Source organism: Chelonus insularis, unplaced genomic scaffold (assembly GCF_013357705.1).
Source record: "Chelonus insularis isolate UGA/USDA-ARS -01 unplaced genomic scaffold, ASM1335770v1 contig_42_pilon, whole genome shotgun sequence".
Classification (NCBI taxonomy): Eukaryota; Metazoa; Arthropoda; class Insecta; order Hymenoptera; family Braconidae; genus Chelonus; species Chelonus insularis.
In genome coordinates, this window is record NW_023276578.1 from 508089 (window position 1) to 526837 (window position 18749).

At 28.7% G+C, this 18749-nt stretch overlaps 4 protein-coding genes across 9 annotated transcripts in view; 1 reads left to right on the top strand and 3 right to left on the bottom strand.

Annotated features, from left to right (window-relative positions):
- Positions 1-180: 180 nt before the first annotated feature.
- On the bottom strand, positions 181-457 carry LOC118069747 (dolichyl-diphosphooligosaccharide--protein glycosyltransferase subunit 4). The gene has a single exon (XM_035088056.1). It carries the CDS (start codon positions 455-457, stop codon positions 353-355), a length of 105 nt encoding a protein of 34 aa, XP_034943947.1. The 3' UTR covers positions 181-352.
- LOC118069707 (uncharacterized) lies at positions 181-8256 on the bottom strand. Its single transcript, XM_035087998.1, has 27 exons — positions 8129-8256; positions 7829-8040; positions 7482-7746; positions 7265-7376; positions 7056-7185; positions 6810-6958; positions 6686-6735; positions 6449-6575; positions 6208-6351; positions 6011-6137; positions 5800-5907; positions 5633-5688; positions 5177-5208; positions 4949-5092; positions 4622-4836; positions 4460-4537; positions 4178-4391; positions 3959-4082; positions 3742-3871; positions 2734-2879; positions 2456-2517; positions 2258-2381; positions 2017-2181; positions 1825-1951; positions 1628-1735; positions 1437-1528; positions 181-457 (listed from the first exon to the last, which is right to left on the bottom strand). The coding sequence occupies exons 1-26, from the start codon at positions 8175-8177 to the stop codon at positions 1463-1465; spliced, it is 3264 nt and encodes a 1087-aa protein (XP_034943889.1). The 5' UTR covers positions 8178-8256; the 3' UTR covers positions 181-457; positions 1437-1462.
- LOC118069745 (homologous-pairing protein 2 homolog) lies at positions 1038-4130 on the top strand. Of its 4 annotated transcripts, none has more exons than XM_035088050.1 (4): positions 1038-1273; positions 2438-2528; positions 2944-3109; positions 3210-4130. In XM_035088050.1, the coding sequence occupies exons 3-4, from the start codon at positions 2957-2959 to the stop codon at positions 3660-3662; spliced, it is 606 nt and encodes a 201-aa protein (XP_034943941.1). In that variant the 5' UTR covers positions 1038-1273; positions 2438-2528; positions 2944-2956; the 3' UTR covers positions 3663-4130. The 4 variants fall into 4 exon arrangements, with proteins under 4 accessions (XP_034943941.1, XP_034943942.1, XP_034943943.1 ...); XM_035088052.1 differs by having other exon boundaries at positions 1041-1171; XM_035088051.1 differs by lacking the exon at positions 2438-2528.
- A 730-nt stretch (positions 8257-8986) lies between the features above and the next one.
- The window catches only part of sona (sol narae), a 33051-nt gene continuing 23288 nt past the window's right edge, over positions 8987-18749 (bottom strand). Inside the window, exons 5-18 of one of the 3 annotated variants that reach the window (XM_035088046.1) lie at positions 17770-17984; positions 17245-17334; positions 15358-15559; positions 15132-15261; positions 14782-14911; positions 14504-14646; positions 13300-13355; positions 12229-12355; positions 11938-12102; positions 11585-11711; positions 11389-11493; positions 11042-11187; positions 10101-10729; positions 8987-9505 (exon numbers count right to left, since the gene is read on the bottom strand). In XM_035088046.1, the coding sequence (XP_034943937.1) occupies positions 9372-9505; positions 10101-10729; positions 11042-11187; positions 11389-11493; positions 11585-11711; positions 11938-12102; positions 12229-12355; positions 13300-13355; positions 14504-14646; positions 14782-14911; positions 15132-15261; positions 15358-15559; positions 17245-17334; positions 17770-17984 (2399 nt within the window). In that variant the 3' untranslated portion in view covers positions 8987-9371. Of the gene's footprint in view, positions 9506-10100; positions 10730-11041; positions 11188-11388; positions 11494-11584; positions 11712-11937; positions 12103-12228; positions 12356-13299; positions 13356-13861; positions 13915-14503; positions 14647-14781; positions 14912-15131; positions 15262-15357; positions 15560-17244; positions 17335-17769; positions 17985-18749 lie in introns of all 3 variants that reach the window. The other 2 variants (XM_035088044.1, XM_035088045.1) reach the window with 2 other exon arrangements.

The following is an 18749-nucleotide window of genomic DNA, read 5'->3' on the forward strand; positions in this document are numbered from 1 at the left end:
TTATGTATAAGGATTTTCGAAGATTACATTTAGTATTTATTTCTAAACCTGGTCAAACTATTTTGCAAATAAACTTTAAAGTTTTTTAAGAATGTAAATAATCTTTAAATTGATTTATTATTTTTTATTCAATAGTCATAATAATTAGTATACAAAGATCAAAGAATAAATCAAGATAGAAAAAAGTAAATAATGGTTTATTGTTGACATTCAAAGTTCATGAGACATTCATTATTACAGGTAATTTACGAAACAAATAGAGACATAATTTTGCTGTAAACGTAAGAATTGCTGTTTTTAATTGCTTGATACTGAATTGATTATTTGAAGTAACAAAGTAGTCATTATTCAATTATTTTGAATATATTGCATTTATGTAGTGGAATAAGAAAACCAAAAAGAAGAGTGTTACTCCAAGAATGTTGGAGAAAATAGCAAGTTGGACGTCTGTGATCATCTGCAAATATAAATAATTTGATCAATTAAATTATAACACGCAATCTAATATATGATATTTTTTATTAGTAATTAATCATATGTATGTTGATGCTATAAGCATGGATATAATAAATTACCATTGTAATTAATTTATAAAATACTTTTTTATTATAACATAAATTTTAGATTCATTTTTATGATTTTAATATGAAAATAACTCAAACAACTAGAGTAATTAATTTATAGACAAATATGAGAGAAGATCAATTTTTATAGTGTTAAAACAATCAAAAAACTGTTAATAAAAAAAAATATTATTGCATGTTTTATAATAAATTTATGACATATGGATAATCTATGATAAATGAAATTACCTTTTTTATTAATTATCACTCTGACCTCAGAAAAAATATTTAAGAATAATTGAAATTAATTTGCTGTTTGTTTATGTGACACGCTGTCATACCACAAAATTGAGGTTAGAAACGTAGCACAATCAATAATATGGTTATCTAATGATGGTAATGCTTATGGTAAATTATCTATTTCAGAGGGCTTCAAATTCCTGTACTAATTCTCATCTATTTTTTGCGCAAACGCCATGAAATCTAGATTTTTCTGGTTCAGTATTTGCGCGCCAAAAAGTTAACGGATCTATTTGTATGAGTCTTCAAAAAAATACTCATTACTGTGTATTTATGTAGTGTTGAATGATTATTAATATATATAAGTGGTAATAATAATTATAATTAATCATTAATGTAATAATAACAGTAAATCTAAAGTTATATGTGAAACAATACCTAATTCCTGAAACTACGTCTCAAGGTTACCGGTGAGTCGTTGCCATTGCATGTATACAAACATACATAAAAACTTTTTCTCGTAAATAAATAATCACTGACATGTAATGTATATTAACAAATTCAACAAAATTATTATCGAGTTGATTATAAAGTCATTTTTAAACGGAATTAATAACAAATTTATCTTATTACCTGAGAAATTGTACTAATAACCACTATTAAAAATTGGCCGGGTTCACTGTTTTCCAATGTCGTTTTTTTACACATTCTCCTTGAATACATATCTGTGAACATAACAAATATTTATCATTCTCTTCTATTTATCCACCTTTAGAGAAAACATTTTTAATTATTGTTTAAAGATAAATCTATATTTTTACTACCTTTTCATTTCCACATGTTGATCCTTCTGCTGCTGGCGATGTAGCATAGCATTCATTTGTGTTGTTTCTATCTGTGCAATAGAGCAGCGTACATGCTCTTTCATCGTGCTGTAATAATTTATTCATTATTGAATGATTTTATCGAAGTAAAATTAATTAATTACTTTAAACAATTTTTTTTTACAATTGATAATTACATAACAAGCATCTAAAGCTCCTGCATTATAACATTGCTCATCCAAAGACATTAATGTTCCTGGTAAAATTTTTGGCAGTTCTATATTTAGTTTTGGTCTATTATAAAGGCACTTGCTTGCAGGTTTTCTATAAAAAAATTAGCAATCAATAACAATATTTATCGGCTTTTATCGAACATGAAAACTACTAACCCTAAAAAATATTTGAAGCATTCTATGCTACATGATGACCATTTAAAAGCATTCTCGGTAAACCTATTACTACTCATCAAGTATCCATCCTCCCATCTGCACTTAGTTGCTCCTGGACCTCCAATATAACTTGCAGATGGTGAACCATCATGAGGAACTCCTAATCTATAATATTTATGTTGAGAAAAATATTTCTTATCATTATTTGAAATAGATAAATATGTTTTAAGGTAAAACTTACATATGTCCTAGTTCATGAGCAGCAGTAGGAATTCCATTAAACCCTTCGTCATGAACAAGTGCTATTGCTTCCAATTTTTTACCCTCTTCATTCCAAGCGCACGCTGATCCAAATTTACTTATGCCTATTATTTTAAAATGTATGTAACTTTTGTAAAAATGTTACTAATCATCCTTATAGTACCTGTATGCGTCATACCTCTTAAAGCAGCACACTCGGACTCGTTATTTCTCATTACTGGCCATTCACATATTTTTAATCTGAGTAAAAAGTAAGTGTTACTTTTTTCTTTTTAACATTAATTCACTTACATTCTAATATAAATATAACAACACAATATTTTTAAAACCATAATCAGGTTTTAAAATACATACAAGTCACAAAAAATAAATAATAATTACTTTACAATAATAATAAAAACGTAAATTACTCAATTTTTATTGACTTGATTAATTTTAAAAATTATTCTTTCTCACCTTGTCATAACAACAGCAATATCATAAGAGCTCTTACTAAATCTTGTTTCTTCATAAAAATATTTTCCTACATCACTCATAGCATCACTGCTAATAGCAATATCACTGACTTTATATTTATTCAAGTAAGGTGTAGCTTCATTGTCCTAAAAAATTTTTTATTATTTGGTTTGATAATTTTGTAGTCTACATTTGTTTATTTTTTTTTAGACTTCATAATATTATGGCAACTGATGTTGTATATCAATTTTTGAAGACTCGTCATCGACCATATAATGTTAATGATATTGTTGCAAATCTTCCAAAAGAAACGGATAAGAAGACTATCCAGCAGGCATTGGATAAATTAGTGAAGCAGGAGAAAGTTTTTCAGAAGGTCAGATTAATTTATATTTTACTTTTTAATCGATTATTCTTATGCTAAGTTATATAAGGCGTTATTTTTAGTATTATTGATTAATTAACTATCTTTTTAGCTTTATGGAAAACAAAAAATTTACTGTATTTTACCAGATACAAAAAAAGATGCTCGAGAATTAATTCGGATCGATCGTGAACTGCAAACTCATGCAACTGAATTGGAGTCAAAGCTTGCGACTATTGAAAAAGAAGTAAAAGCTAAACAAGCAACTTTAGTCGCTCTTCAATCTGCACCGTCTTTAGAAGAAGCTCAAAAAGACCATCAGGAAAGAAAGACGAGAATTCAGCAGCTCGAGAAACGGTTAGATAGTCTCATGCAGTCAAATGGATCTCAGGATTTGAGTGAAAAGAAGAAGCAAGTACAAAAGTCGCTCGATTTGTATTCTCGAGAATACTCTAAAAGGAAAAGACTTTGCACAGAAGCCCTTGATTCTATTCTAGAAGGATATCCAGGAACAAAAAAGTCTCTTTATGATGCAATAGGAATTGAAGTAAAAATTGTATCGTAGGGGAATTTGAGAAGGATTTACGCAAATTTAACAAGACAATTAGTTGTCAATTTAATATTAACATTAAAAAATAACTTACCAATGCAATTATTATTATTGCCAGATTAAGATGTATTTTAGGGTTATTTAATATTCTATATCTTAAGTCCACTCCATTCCAAAAGGCTGATAAATATACTAAAGTCTCTGATATATCTGATCCGAATGATCTAATAGATTAGTTTATAAATAACAACATTAATTAACATATTTTAAAATACATAGTTATTTCTAATAGAAATAATTAATTAACTTACTTGAATGTATCGTAATCGACAATAACAAGAATTTCAGGGTAGACAGTATTCTGATTGCCCTTCGCTTCATGTAATTTATTCATTATCATTGAGATATCTTGATTGCTCAACAACTCATCTGTTGCTAATGATTAAAACAAATATGTTATTAAAAATTACTCTTTAAAATTGATAATTTATTTCTATTTATAAATGTTTAAGTTTAAAACTTATACATACCAGAAAAAATTATATCTTTTGGATTTTTAAGTTTATTATGCTTTTCACTCATTTTAAAGATGACATGGTGATTAGTTAATGTGTATAATGGATTATTTAATACTGCTTTTGGAAATAGATTCGATTTGAAGTATGACTTATTTCTTTTAATTATTTTTTCCACTATTCGTTCTGGTAATGATCGTATAACATATTTTTTATTAAAGGTGCCATCCTTAAATAATGTGACTATTAATTGTTTTACATATTTATTCAACAGCTAAAAAAATTTAAATAACTTACAAATTTATATCGTTTTTGCTTGTCTTGACGAACAATAATAGCTGCGTTGTTTTCCTCATCTCTGAAGGCATAGTAGAGCTAGATATATCAGGAAAGATTAGTTAATATGTTAATTGGAGCAGGAAAAAATAGTTATAAAAAATTTTGGACACGTAAACTTACACCATATTGATTGTATTTTGTATAATGGAGACCTTTGAATGCCGATCGATTACTTTCTACTGTATAAATAGGCGTATGTTCTCCAAATAACATTCCTTCTGTGGGCCAAAGATAAAGTGAAATGTCGTGACCAAATGCTTTGAAATGTACTTCTGGATTTCTGGGATTTTTAATTGTCATGGAATGTAACACTGGCACAACTTCATATTCTGGCACTGATAATTAAGAAACTTTTTTTAATACTCATTCATGATAATAGAAAAATAAATTAACTGTCCCAAAAATGTTGAATTTCAAGAATCAAAAATATTTTACACTAAAATTTACCTGAATTTCTATTTGTTTGGAAAATAGATTGAATTTCATTATCGGTTATTAATTCAAGAAGCTGTCCATAAAATAAAATAAAGACATAAAGTAATTTATACTGCTCACATAAGCAATCACTAAACATTAATAATAGTGAATTAACTTACTTGGTAACTAATCCTTATGGAAGAAAGTAGTAGAGCAAGTAACAAAAGGCTGTCACGGCGTTTCATTTTGCAATAAAACCTTTTCGACGAGTCAGTATTGTAAATTTTTTTCTTCAGGTTAATAAATTAAATACGATAGTCTGAGATAAATTATTTATTGATGAATTTGAGTCCATAAATCTAATTAATGGATCTGCATTGAGTGATAAAAAGTCAGGAAATAAATTTATTATGTATCTTTAATAGGCTTGGATATCGATAACGTGGTCATTTGATAAATTCATTGGAGAAATTGTTTATTTACATCGTTAAAATGTTCATTTATACATAAATAAATAAGTAAATAAATAAATACATGTAGGTAATAATTAAATAAATAGAAAGTAAAACAGTCTATTACACCTGTACAAAAATGTACAACTTTTCTCATCTTATTTCTACAGTGGTTTTGCGTGCAAGTCATTCCCATGATGAATGTTGAAATCTAAATTTATTTCTGAAAGGATTAATTGGGTTTATCGGTCTTTTTGGAGGCTTAGTTTCAGGTATCATTGTAGCATTTTTCAGGATACAATTTCCACGAATGCAATGCTAAAAAATGATAGAAAAAAAAACTTAATAGATCGAAGACATGAAAAACTTTAAAGAAAAAGTTGTAATAAAATTCAAAACTTTCACTATAGGAAAGTGCGTATATAGTACCATGCCATTTCCGCAATCCGATCCTTCAGCTGCTGCTGATATGCCATTGCAAGTTCCATTTCCTCGAGGAATGTAGCAGTCTAGTCTGATACACACCCTATAGTCATGCTAGAGATAAGGAAAACAAATAAGCTATGAATCATGAATTTTTTTTAAATAAAATATATCACAAACAATGTCTTGTTCATGTTTTTATAATCAATATTTTTACATAACAAGCTCTCGTGCCAAAAACTTTGCTGCATTGTTCATCAAGCGTTGCTATTTGTCCGGGTAAAAGTCGAGGCAATGGTGGACTTTCTTTAGGTTTATTAAATAAACAAGCAGCATCTTCTGAACTGTAAAAAATTTCGCAGTAAAAAAATTTCTTTATAAATAACAACTGATGTTAAAAAAATTAAAATTTACTTAAAAAAATCCAAGAATGCTTTTTTACTGCAATCAGACCAGAAAAAGCTGTTTCTACCAAATGTCACTGTTCCAGTCATAATGAATCCTTCATAGCCTGAGCAAGTAAAAGTGTCTTCAGTTCCATCATGTGGAACTCCTAGTCTGTAATGAAATATATGTATTACTGACTATTATAATTAATGTGAAATAATTATATCAACAATTGTTTTAATTCACAGAACAAAATAATAGTTATTACAAGTGTGCTACTTCATGAGTAGCAGGAAGAACAGCACTGTATCCACCATTGTCTTCAATTATCCCAACTGCTTCAGTATTTAAATCAATTGAGCTTCTGTTACATGCTCCTGCTTCATATGCATAGCCTAAATAAATAATTTATACATTTTTATCACAAGAAATTAATTCAACAATAATCAAGTATCATATCTGTATTAACAAAAGAGCAATTTATAATTTCATTCAAGAAATTCACCTAAGGTTGATGTATCACAATAGCCGTACTCAATGTTGCACATATCCAAGCTGTTGAGTAGATTTATGTTTAATGTATTACCAATACCATGTGAAAGGAAAAAAAATTGTTAAAAATATTTTACTTAGTTAATGCGACAGCCATATCATAAACTTCAAATGGAAATCTGGACTCTCTAAAAAAATATTGGCTCATATTTTGTAGAGCTCCATCAGCATCTAGCTCATTTACTCCTCGACGATGCTCTTCTAGATAAGGAGTTCCTCCTTCTCTCTATAATAATTTGAATAGTTTATTATATTATTTCTAAAACGATTAATAACTGATTAATTAATTAAATTTTTTAAAAAACGCTTAGATTAATATATACTATAGAAATAATAAATCCTGCAAGATTCAATCGAATTTGTGGTTCAGTCATCGTCCTGTATCGCAAATCAACTGCATTCCAAAATGACACTAGATATCGAACTGCTGCTTCATAATCTTTACCAAGAACACTAAAATCCATTGAACAAAGTAATTTGCATATTAATAAACTAGACTTATTTATTCAAAAAAGTCAAAAAATTCTTTTACTTGTATAAACTATAATCCAAAATCACCAATAATTCTGGATAAATAATATCTGGAAGGCTTCGTTTCATTCGTCCGTAACCAAAACGATTTTTGTGATAGCGTTCAACAAGTTCTAAAATAAGAATTTATTCAGAATAACATTTTTAAACTTTATAAAAAACTTTTAACTGCAATTATCTTGATTATAATCCTCTAATATAATTAATCTAATACGTACTTATTCCATTCTTTATTTGATCATCATCGTACTCGGGTCGTTTATATATTATGTGACTATAGTTCTGCTCAAAGTCATCTCCAGTCTCATTAACAAGTTTGCTTGATCTAGGATAGGCAGTTAATATTCGAGTTGGTATTGGTTTTATTACAAAATCTGAACGAAATCTTCCATATAGTTTTACATCACCATTTGGTGATTTTTGTATCACCAACGCTGAATCACTATCAACATCTTGATATGCTTTTCCAATATTGTCAAATGCCTTTAGAATTTAGGTTCAAAAATATTTTCAATCACTTATATAAATTTGAATAAAAAATTCTCAACTTTAGTTCTGGACTTACGTTTTCTATTTGTTGGTATTTTAGACCTTCAGAGGCAGATCTATCTGGCATAACTGTCCAAACTGGAGTATTCTCTCCTATCAAAAATCCTTCCGTAGGGTTTAAATATAAACGAACACTTTCGTTCCGCGTGTGAATTCTAACAATTTGACTTTCATCTACACTTCTTTTATGTAACGTATGCGAAATTGACGCGACTTCATATTGAGGAACTAAAACAAGAGATTTCTATCAAGATACCATTTTTATCAGTTGGATTAATTATTTTAATTATCATTAATTAATCGGTGATACAATTACCTTCATTAAGAGTTGTTTGAAATATTTTACGTAGTTCATCTTTGGTCATAAAATGATGAATCTAGAAATTACATAACGATAAAAAATCACAATTAAAATTAATTTTTGAAAATTACTGTAAATAATTTATTTACTTCTGAACTATAAGAAATATTAATATTATAAATAATAAATATTGTTAATAGTAATTTGAAGTTAATTATCATCCTTTTGAATAAAAAAATAAAACAGAATAATTGAGATACAATAATTGAAATGGAATAAATTTAATAAACTACTCAATGAGACTGAAATGAAAATGCATTAATTACGATTGAATTCACGAAATAAGTAACTTTTTACATGATTTTTTGTCCTTTAAAAATCTTAAATCCACCACTTGCGTACATATCATATATTTTAAAGATTTACAACGGTTTGATCAATTAATTTGTTCATTATTAAGTTATCTTAATACAAGCTTTACACAAATTCAACAATCATTAATTAATGCAAAAAATTAATTCATTCTACTACAGAAGTTTTATTTAAATGATTAGGTCAAGTCCAATAGCAAATTATCTCTATGTATTTTATTACGACCTTGAATTCTGATAATAATGTTGACCTTCACATGGTCTGCGAATTGTACTTGACCTCATTGATATTCAAACAAGATAGAAAATGTAAATAAACAGAAGAATATTAGCAATATTAAATCAATGATTTATTTATTTTACTAATTCACAAATAAATTATTTTTTTTATTATAAAGAATAAACATATTTATTCGATGGGTAAATAATACATATACTAACATGATGTAAATAAGGATAAAACAGGTAATAATAAATGAAAAAAGAATCGATAATGATCACTATGATTTATTCTTACATAACAAAAATTTTTGTTTAATCATCAAAAATTCTCTTAAAAACATTCTGAGACTTTTTGTGATTTTTCTACATATATAATATAAATGCTACTTATAAAAACTCTTGTTATCAATATCGCGACTATATATATTTATTTAATATATAATTCTTACGATAACGGAAGTAAATTACATTTTTTTTATCTTATTTAATAACTTCATAAAAATTTATTCAAATGCTTTGTTTAACATTTGAGCTGGTTTTTTTATTTAATTTTTGTGTTGAATGAACACTGCAGTCCGTGGCAAAAGTTTAAACCGCGAAAATTCAGCGCAAGTGTCCTTTTAAAGATTAGAAATTAATTATATTATTTTCTTTTTTCTTTAACTCTAACTGCAAAGCGCTTTGAGTGAGGCGCAGCAGCGAATTTTCACAGATTGTAGATGGCACAGCCACGTTCTCAGCCTGTCAATCAGCTCCGCGCAGTTTGTCGCTGTATCAATGCACTCACCGTCCTCTGTTCCTATTAACAGAAATGCATTCTTTGAAATGACATGAGATAATTGATGAAGTACTTGTTTTTTTAATAAATAAATTGAAGTTTAGTATAGTCAAAAGTGACAAGAATTTTCTGTCTGGTTGGTAAATGCATGATTAATTGTCAAGCTGCAGGTGTCAATTGATCGAGTGCCTAAGACATTTATAAATTATATCATAATACCTGTTTGCATGACCTTCAGTCGTTTTTTTAGACCTTTTCGGTTTCAGTTAAAAGCATAAATATTATATTTTTAAGTGAGTTTGGAACAGGTAAATTTCCATAACATTTCTTTTTAAAAACCTCGAGCGATAAAGATTGTATAATTAGATACAGATGTTATTTTTTATATGTTTCTTAATTAATCATAAATTTTTTTCTAAAGTCTGAGAATTTTTAATGATTGGATGATATAAAATTCGTCAGAACAGGGAAAGTGCAGTCAGTGAAGAATTTTCGAGAACCGAAGAATTAAGAAATTTTGGAAATATTTTATTTAACCAGAAAAGAGAAATGTCAGTCACATAAAAGATGACAGGAAAGTTGAAAATTTTTGATTGATTCTCCAATTTTTTCTTACCACGACCTGTATACTGTCGACGATTTTGGTCTTCTGTGGCAGTGGACGCAGTTATGGAACTCTTATAATTGTACGGATTTACTTCATTACTCAACATATTTTCGTAATAATAAGGAGTAATGGGGTTAATGGTCGTTGTCTGTTCGTTGAAATAGTAATTATAAAAATGAATAAGTTTTTTCCTGGCAAGTGTCGTTGTCGTTGTTTCTGGAGTCGTTGAAGTAATCTCATTATAATATCGATTTTGATTATAATATTGATTATTATTGTACTTATTATAATTCTGATTATAATTTTGATTAAAGTTTTGATTATTATAATTGTTATTAACATCAATAATATTATTAAAGTGATTATTATATCGTTTAGAAGTCTTGTCATAATTATAATATTGGTTGTAATTTTTATAATAAGGTTGCTGGTAAACAGGTTTTGACTGTGTAGTACTATAACTGTAACTCAAGTCATTGTTGTAATACATAGGTGTTGTTTGATATGGCATTTGATTATGATTGTATGACAATTCATTAACCGGTACTGTTGGGTATTTATTGCCAACAGCGTAGTATGCTGTTGAATACTCGTTATTTTTCTGTGGTGTGTATTGTGTCGTTGATTCCCAAGGATACCTGTGTAGTAATATCATCACAATATTTTTTAATTTTGCTTTCTAAATTTTACCTCACTATTTTTCAGTTAGATGAACAATATGAATGAACTTTTATCACATCTTCATGCATTCTATACTAACAAAATATTAGTCAGTTAAGCTCATCTTTTAAAATCATTCTAAAGCTCTAATTGGTTTATTTGTTAATAATTTTTGTTAAGTCACAAATGTTAGATAGTTAATGTTTTATGTCAAAAAATCTGTCAACAATTAAATTACTCTTTGTTATGTTATTTTTGTTTATTTTTTTAAAATTTCTTAGACAGTTTACCTGTACTCTGTATTATTATATGGTGCCAAATTCGGCCGAAGTCCAGGATTGTAAATGCTGTCACGACGTACATAAGTCGGAATATTTTGAGTATAATCCGGAATAATATTTTCATGTTCAGCCACGCATTTTCCATTCAAACAATACTGGAAATAAAATCGTAGAATATGAATATTAATAATCATTACACAGCGAACAATAAAAATTATTCAACATTTTTTTGTCGTAAATAATAGTAATGACTATTATTGATAATAAGCAATAAACGTCAGAATAATCACATATATTTAATTTTTTTTATTACAATAATGAGCGCTTTAATAAAGAAGTTTATTTCTATTTTTTACCTGTCCATCTCCGCAGGGTGAACCTTCTGCAGCCGGTCTATATGCTACGCAATAGCCAGAGCCCGCATCGAAACAGAATAATTGTGCACACACTCTATCGTCTTTCTATAAATAGCAAAAAACATTTACGTTACGATTATAGGCAAAGCTTTCCAACGATTCATTTAAAATTATTAACTAAAGAAGATGAACTTACAAAACATGCACTTGTGCCACGATCCTTGCGACATTGAGCGTCTAGTGATAATAATTTTCCTGGCAAAACTCTTGGTAATGCTTCATCTTCATGTGGTTCATTGTGCAGACAAGTGGCTGTGTCTCCACTACAAAAAAAAAATATAATCATTAATTTATTTATTTTAGAAAATTATTTTATCTATTTTAATTAATTTCAAAATTATTTTGTCCTTCATCTATCTTTCGAAAAAAATAATATTATATTTAGGTAAACGATGACTAATCAAACTTCCTTGGGTTTTTCCGTAAAAATTCGAGGATCATGAAAATATTATTCAAAACAAAAAAACCCGAAAAAGAAAGATAACATACTTGAGAAAGTGATGAAAAGAAGAAATACTACAATGTGACCATTTAAATCCCTTCTCTGTATGTCTGAGATCACTCATGATGTAACCATCTTCCCAACGACACTTCTCAGCACCTGGCCCTCCGAGATAGCTTGGCGGAGGTGAACCATCGTGTACAGCCCCCAGTCTGAATAGATAAATCATGTATAAGTTTTATAATTTATTCAATTATTATTTATTCGATAATCATTATTATTTATTACTCGATTATAATAATAATAACGTGAAAGAGAATAGAAAGTTAATGACTTACAAATGACCAACTTCGTGAGCTGCGACGATAATTCCACTAAATCCTCCGGTGTCCTCAATTATTGCAACTGAATTGACCTTCTCAAGTCTCTTGTTAACGACACAAGCACCACCCACATACGCAAATCCTACATAGAGAAAGTCCATTGAAAATGATGTTTTTTATTGTAGTAAATTGTTAGAACTAACTGATAGTTACTATTCATATTACAACTCTTATTAAGCCAACATTTTTTAAAATGTTTTTAATGTTCACAGTTAATCATACTACTTTACTCTAAACCCATTCAGTTTGAATTATGATTAACGTCTTTTTATTATATATTATTTTGTTAACATTATTAAAAAACAATATTCAAACTGAAGAAGTTAATTTACTTTTAATACAACTTATTGAATTTGATGAATTAATAAAAAATAAATAGTATATGTTAGTTTATAAAATAAAATAGAAAATTTTTTAGTAATGCTTCAATGTCACACTAGTGGCCATCGCAATAGCGTCATGCATGTGAATTTTTACCCTTAAAGTTGGTTGAGAATCAACTTTGAGAGCAGAAAAACTTACCAGAATGGTGATTCATTTTCAACAAGATAAAAAATAATCTTAATACTCAGTATTGACAGAAATAATACTCAGACAAAATAAACAGAATATAAAAAAAGATACAAAAACGTGCAGAAGGAAGTACAACACAATAGTGATACTTATTTTCGTCGTTGAAAATAGTTGCCAAAGAATGTAGATAGTTCAAGCCAGTGTTTGTAAAAAAAAGAGCTAGCAGTGAAGACTGAGATAAATTGGGAAATGCTTTCGAGTAATTTTCAGCATAAATTTTGAATTCATTATAAAACTGAAAATAAACGATAAAGTGATGTAATAGTGCGTGAACATAATTACGATATTGTTTGAAGTAGTATACTAATTCTAGAAATCATTTCACAGTGATAGATAACAAAATTGGTGCAAGTGCACAATGATAAGGATGGATAAAAATCAAACAAGAGACGTTTCAGATAAAAAAGAGAACATTTCATTAGAATTGTTTTCACTTTGTTTCGTGAAACATACCTGCAGTTCCTCTATTGCACACGTCATGAGTATATTGTCTCCTGCACATATCTAATCTGCAACGCAACAATAGAAAAATCTTCTTTATTATTTTTCGTCAATTACCCTCATGATCACTAACCATGTCACGAGACATATTTCAACAATAAAAAATCTTTAGATTTTTCATGGAAATAATATAGCCATAAAAAATTACTGGATAAGAGCAAACAATAAAAAAAACCATAAATACAATAATGCAATTTACGAAGAATCATCCTTGAATATTTGCATTCTAAGAATTCGATGCATCGATGTTGACTCTCTCGAGGGCCACTAGATTGTATTTTTAATTGCTGTATTAATCCAAAAGCCAAACATTAGCAAGCTATTATTAAATGATAAGTTATGCTGGTATACAACATCTAATAAATAATGGAGATGAGTAATATTTACAAATGAAAAATGAAATGATGATGATAATAAAATAACTAAATGTTCAATTCATTAAAAAATATATTAATAATGATAATAAACGTAATTAAAATCAATCATTAATTATTCTTTGTGCAATTGATCATACCAGCAGTTCCTTTTGTGCATCGACCGCCTTTCCTACGACGACACATATCATACCTGTTTTCCAGAAAAAATTAATAGTAATTGAAAGGATATAAATGTTTATCATTCAATAAAAATGCTATAAAATAATTTTTTGTTTCTATAAATAATTTTTAGTGATAAGGCAAGAGCCTTGACCATCAGAATTTTGTGGTCCAAGAAGACGAGGGTTGATTATCTTTTTAATTACTAGCCATTTAAAAAATTTCCTTTAACATCCATTTACGAATTCATGATAATCATAAGAAAATATAATACGCTAGTCTCACAATATTTTTTTTTCTTTAGTTTTTTTTTTTCTCTTCCAAATCATTCACACTTGAAAGTACTTAAATACAACTAAAGAGTGGCGGTGAAATTAGCGGCAATTATTTAAATGGCAAACGTGAAAGAAATTTATGTGGGAATAAAATGACGAATTGAAACACTAATGGATTTAAAAAATAAATAATAATAGCAAAAAAAACACAAACAAGTGTAAAAAAATTAAAAAAAGAAAGTAGAATAATTACAATTCTTATATAAAAGATTATATCCTGATTATTGTTAAATACATGGAAAAAAAAACTTATAGTTATTTACGTAAATATATGGTTACCCTTACTTTGTCACAGCAACTGCAATATCATAAACCGGAAGTCTTCGCTCCCGGAAAAGATATTTGCCCATATCGGTTAATGCAGCTGCTGAATCTATGGCATCACGTCCTACGCGATTGCTTTCCAAGTAAGGTGTCGCATCCCTTGCCTTTAAAAGAGAGATAAAAAAATAAATAAACATTCAAAACCAATAAATTCACCTCCATTAGTACGATTCAATCTTTTGAATTGATTAGTTAACTCAAGCATAAAATAAAAATGAATAAATAAATAAATTTCTTACTCGTGAAATAATTATTCCTGCTATGCTGATGCGAACTTTAGGTCCTTTCAATAGTTTATACCTCAAATCAACTCCATTCCAAAATGATACAAAGTATCGTTTTATTTGCACATTGTCACCACTGTGCAATCTGTGTATAAAATATAGAAAAATAAAAAAGATGATAAATCGCATGATGAAGACATACATTTATTCATTAGATAACGCAACTTTTTATAAACATACGTTCCATTATTTCCTTGAGATGCGTATTGATTTAATTAATGGAAATTAGTGTCACTCACTTCGACTTTATTTGAATAATGATACCACAATGATACTAGAATTGAATTAAAAAACAATTATCTCACCTATAGCCGTCGTAATCTACAATACATAATATTTCCGGATAGATTACATAAGGCGCTTCGCGTTTTGCTCTTGAGTTAATTGATCTTTTCGACCTAAACCTTTTAGCTAGGTGGTCCGGTTCCATAAAAGCTAGAAAAAATCATAATGATGATAGAAATAAAAAATACTCACACATTTTCTTTCTTTTTAACTTTTATAATTTATGCTAGATTCTGAAAAACTTACCAAAATCACTGTATTTATCATCTGAAGGTTTAGTTATACGTTTATAAACAACGTGATGATGTGTTTGACTCAGACTCCTCTTAGTTCTCGTTACATTTGGCAGTAGATGAGACTCATGAAAGGCTTCAGTTTTGTCAATCACATCAGTTAAAATACGTTCTGGCAGTGGACGGATTACGTAGTCAGACTCAATATTTCCTTCCTAAATCATTTATCTTCTTTTATTTATTTCTATTCTTGAGAATCTCATAATGGGAGTTTAGAATGAAAGGAATAGCGAAATTATTTTTTAAATTATCAACTTCCGACTGTCGATAATAGAAATGATAAATTTGAATAAAATGAGTGCTTTTAACATATTAAATATTTTCTTTTAATGCTTACAAAATAATATTTTCAAATAAAATATTTATTAAAATAAAATCTAAATATTTATAATGAATATTATCATAAAACAATGAGTATGAATAATAATCTCTTGGGAATTATACATTCTAATATAAATTTCTTTGACCATGAAACAGTCTCTAAAATTATGTCATCCACGCATCTCCTTATTTAGAAAAGAAATTAACCAAAAATTATCGACAAAAATGGCTTTAAAAAATTGTAAAAAAAAATACAAGTAGTTTATTTCAACTTTTAATGTATCTGTGATATGCAAATGAGCAAGTAAGTATTAAATAAATTGAGATTATATCATAAATAAACGTGCGCTCTTAATCGATCATTCATCAGACGCAATGGAGATGGGTACCCGAAGAGTCAGAAAAGAGAGAGTGAAAGCGAAAGGTCAGGACACGTGGGTTCGTTTGGAGTATTATTATTTTCACATTGGGGAATTATATAATCGGTCACTCACGTAATTAACATGTTTATTGAGTCATTGATATACGGAGGATGATCTCCAATAAATAAGAAGAATTACGATAGGTACAATTAAACTATAGCGACATTTGGAAACCTTTTGCGTACAAAATGTTTCCCATAGATAAAATATCATAGATTGATGCGACTGATAGTTAAACAATAAATAAATAGTAGAATAGAATAAATGTCAAGTTAGAATCTAAAGTTATGAATTATGAAAATTATCGTAATCGTCAATCGTTGATGCTTTATAATAATGAAATGTCTATTGCGAACAAGGTGAGGACACTAATGAACGTTGTAACCACGATGATGAGCGGTGCGTGATCGAGAGACTAGGATGCTCAAGAAGACAATTCTGTGGTATTTCTCGTAATGGAATATTCGCGGCAATGCTAACGAACAAAGCCACACGAGGACAATTCTCTACTACCCTCTAATTGTCTTCTACCTTGTGCTCATCTCGAGGTTACTCCGAGGTTAACATCATTGAGCTTCTCGATAATTACTTGAAATTCACATTAATTATGCTGTTGCATCCTAACTTATTTTTCAATCCCATTAAACAGAGTAATAAGTGATATTGAAGAAAAATGATAGTGTCACGTAGACGGAAATTGCAGAAAGTATGTATATGTATATAAATTGAAACTAGGACAGTGAACGATGCGTGACAAAAACAGAAAGAGAAATATTGCTGAGGGAATTCTCGTCTCGCAACACCATCCGCCACGCAGCTACGATTGTTTGCCACCCTCTAATTGTTTTCCGTCGGCAACCACACGATGAATCGCGGTTGTGCTGCCATAATTATAAATACAACGCCCGGTCTTGAGAGCCTGAGAGAGCCCGGACTGCGTTTACGAAATGTAGGGCATAATAACTGCATCGTGATGTGACGAAAGGGATACAGGAACAAAAAGAGTGAGAGCAACATGGAGAGAATGAGGGAGGAAAATAAGAAACATGCTCTCAGATGAGATTGAAAAAAATTCATAATCAAGAATTGAGTCTTACCACAAGCACTTTCCCACTCGCATCTCGATGTAACAATATGGACGCCATGTTTGAGGGGTCCTGGTATATGTCACCGATATCTGCACTTCCCTGGATGTCGGAAAAAATTATTTAATTATCGAATAACATTTAAATTCCGTGATCGAGGAATATTTAAATAGATTTTTAAAAAAAAATTATAGGTTTTATTATTCTACTGGTTTATTATCATAACTGAATGGAAAAAAAAATTTTAAGTCGTAATAATTTTTTTCTTTTTTTGGTAAAAAATATATAATGACAGTAAAAACTGAATGATATTATGTATGGAATTTATGAGATTATATTGATATAAAAATTTTTTAATATAGTCATAAATAAATATATAATTTATGTCAAATTAAATGTTTTTCTATGAGAAAAATTTTCCAAGTAGTTACGATTTTCCCATCAATTTTGGAGTAAATGATAGGCAGTTATTTTTTTACATAACTAATGTTAAGATTATGGTTTGTAAAGAAAAGTGATTGCTAATGATGAATTCACCTCTGGCACTTCTTCGTAATAGAGTCCATTGGGACTTGAGTTATTTCTAGAGACTGTCCACATAGAGATATGTTTGCCAGAAGATAAAAGTCCTTCTGTTGGCTTCAGGGACAAATTAAAATTCTTCCCAAACGCTTTCAAGTGGACTTCGGGCTCAATTTCCGGACTCCTCTTGTGTGCTGAGTGTACGATGGGCACCACCTCATACGCTGGCACTTAAATATTACAAAAATGGAAATACAAGTCTTAATCATCACCTATTACTTTACTTAAATTTATGCAAGTTTATTTTTTAATTATTTCAGTCATTCATATCAATTTATGTCTTATTTATTTATTTACGCTCATGTGTGTATATTTATTTCCTTGAGTGTTAGAAGAACATTGCGTGAGAAAAAAATCTTCAGCCATTTAGATGTGAATGACCCATTGACCGTTTATTTTACCTAACACCTGAATTAAACACATGACTGTTCGGTTCCTCTAATAAATAATTCATATTTGATGATGATGATGATTCATCGGGATTAATTCATAGTATTTTATACATACATTTAGCGAGTGATATTTCTAATAAAAAATTCACAACGAATGGATCATCAAATTAATTCATCACTGAATGAAATCAACCTTTTCAATTCCCCTTAAATTATCAACCTATTCCTTTTATTGGTTTGAATAAAAAATCACACATCGTTTTTCCTTTGATATTTACCGTATTTTTCAGACTTTTTCTAATCAATAACGGAATAAATAAGTCGAAAAATTATTGAAGACTCCGATGAGTCACTGATTCATTTACATAACAGATACAGCTGTACGTAAGTCAGTTCACGGTTTTAAACTGAAGTGTTGTAGACATAGAAAAATTGGCAGAATAAAAAATGAGGGTTTTAAAGATGAATTTTATTGAAAAAAAAATATATTTTATAAATACAACTACTCATCAAAATTGAAAGTTTTTTTTTTATTTATCTTTT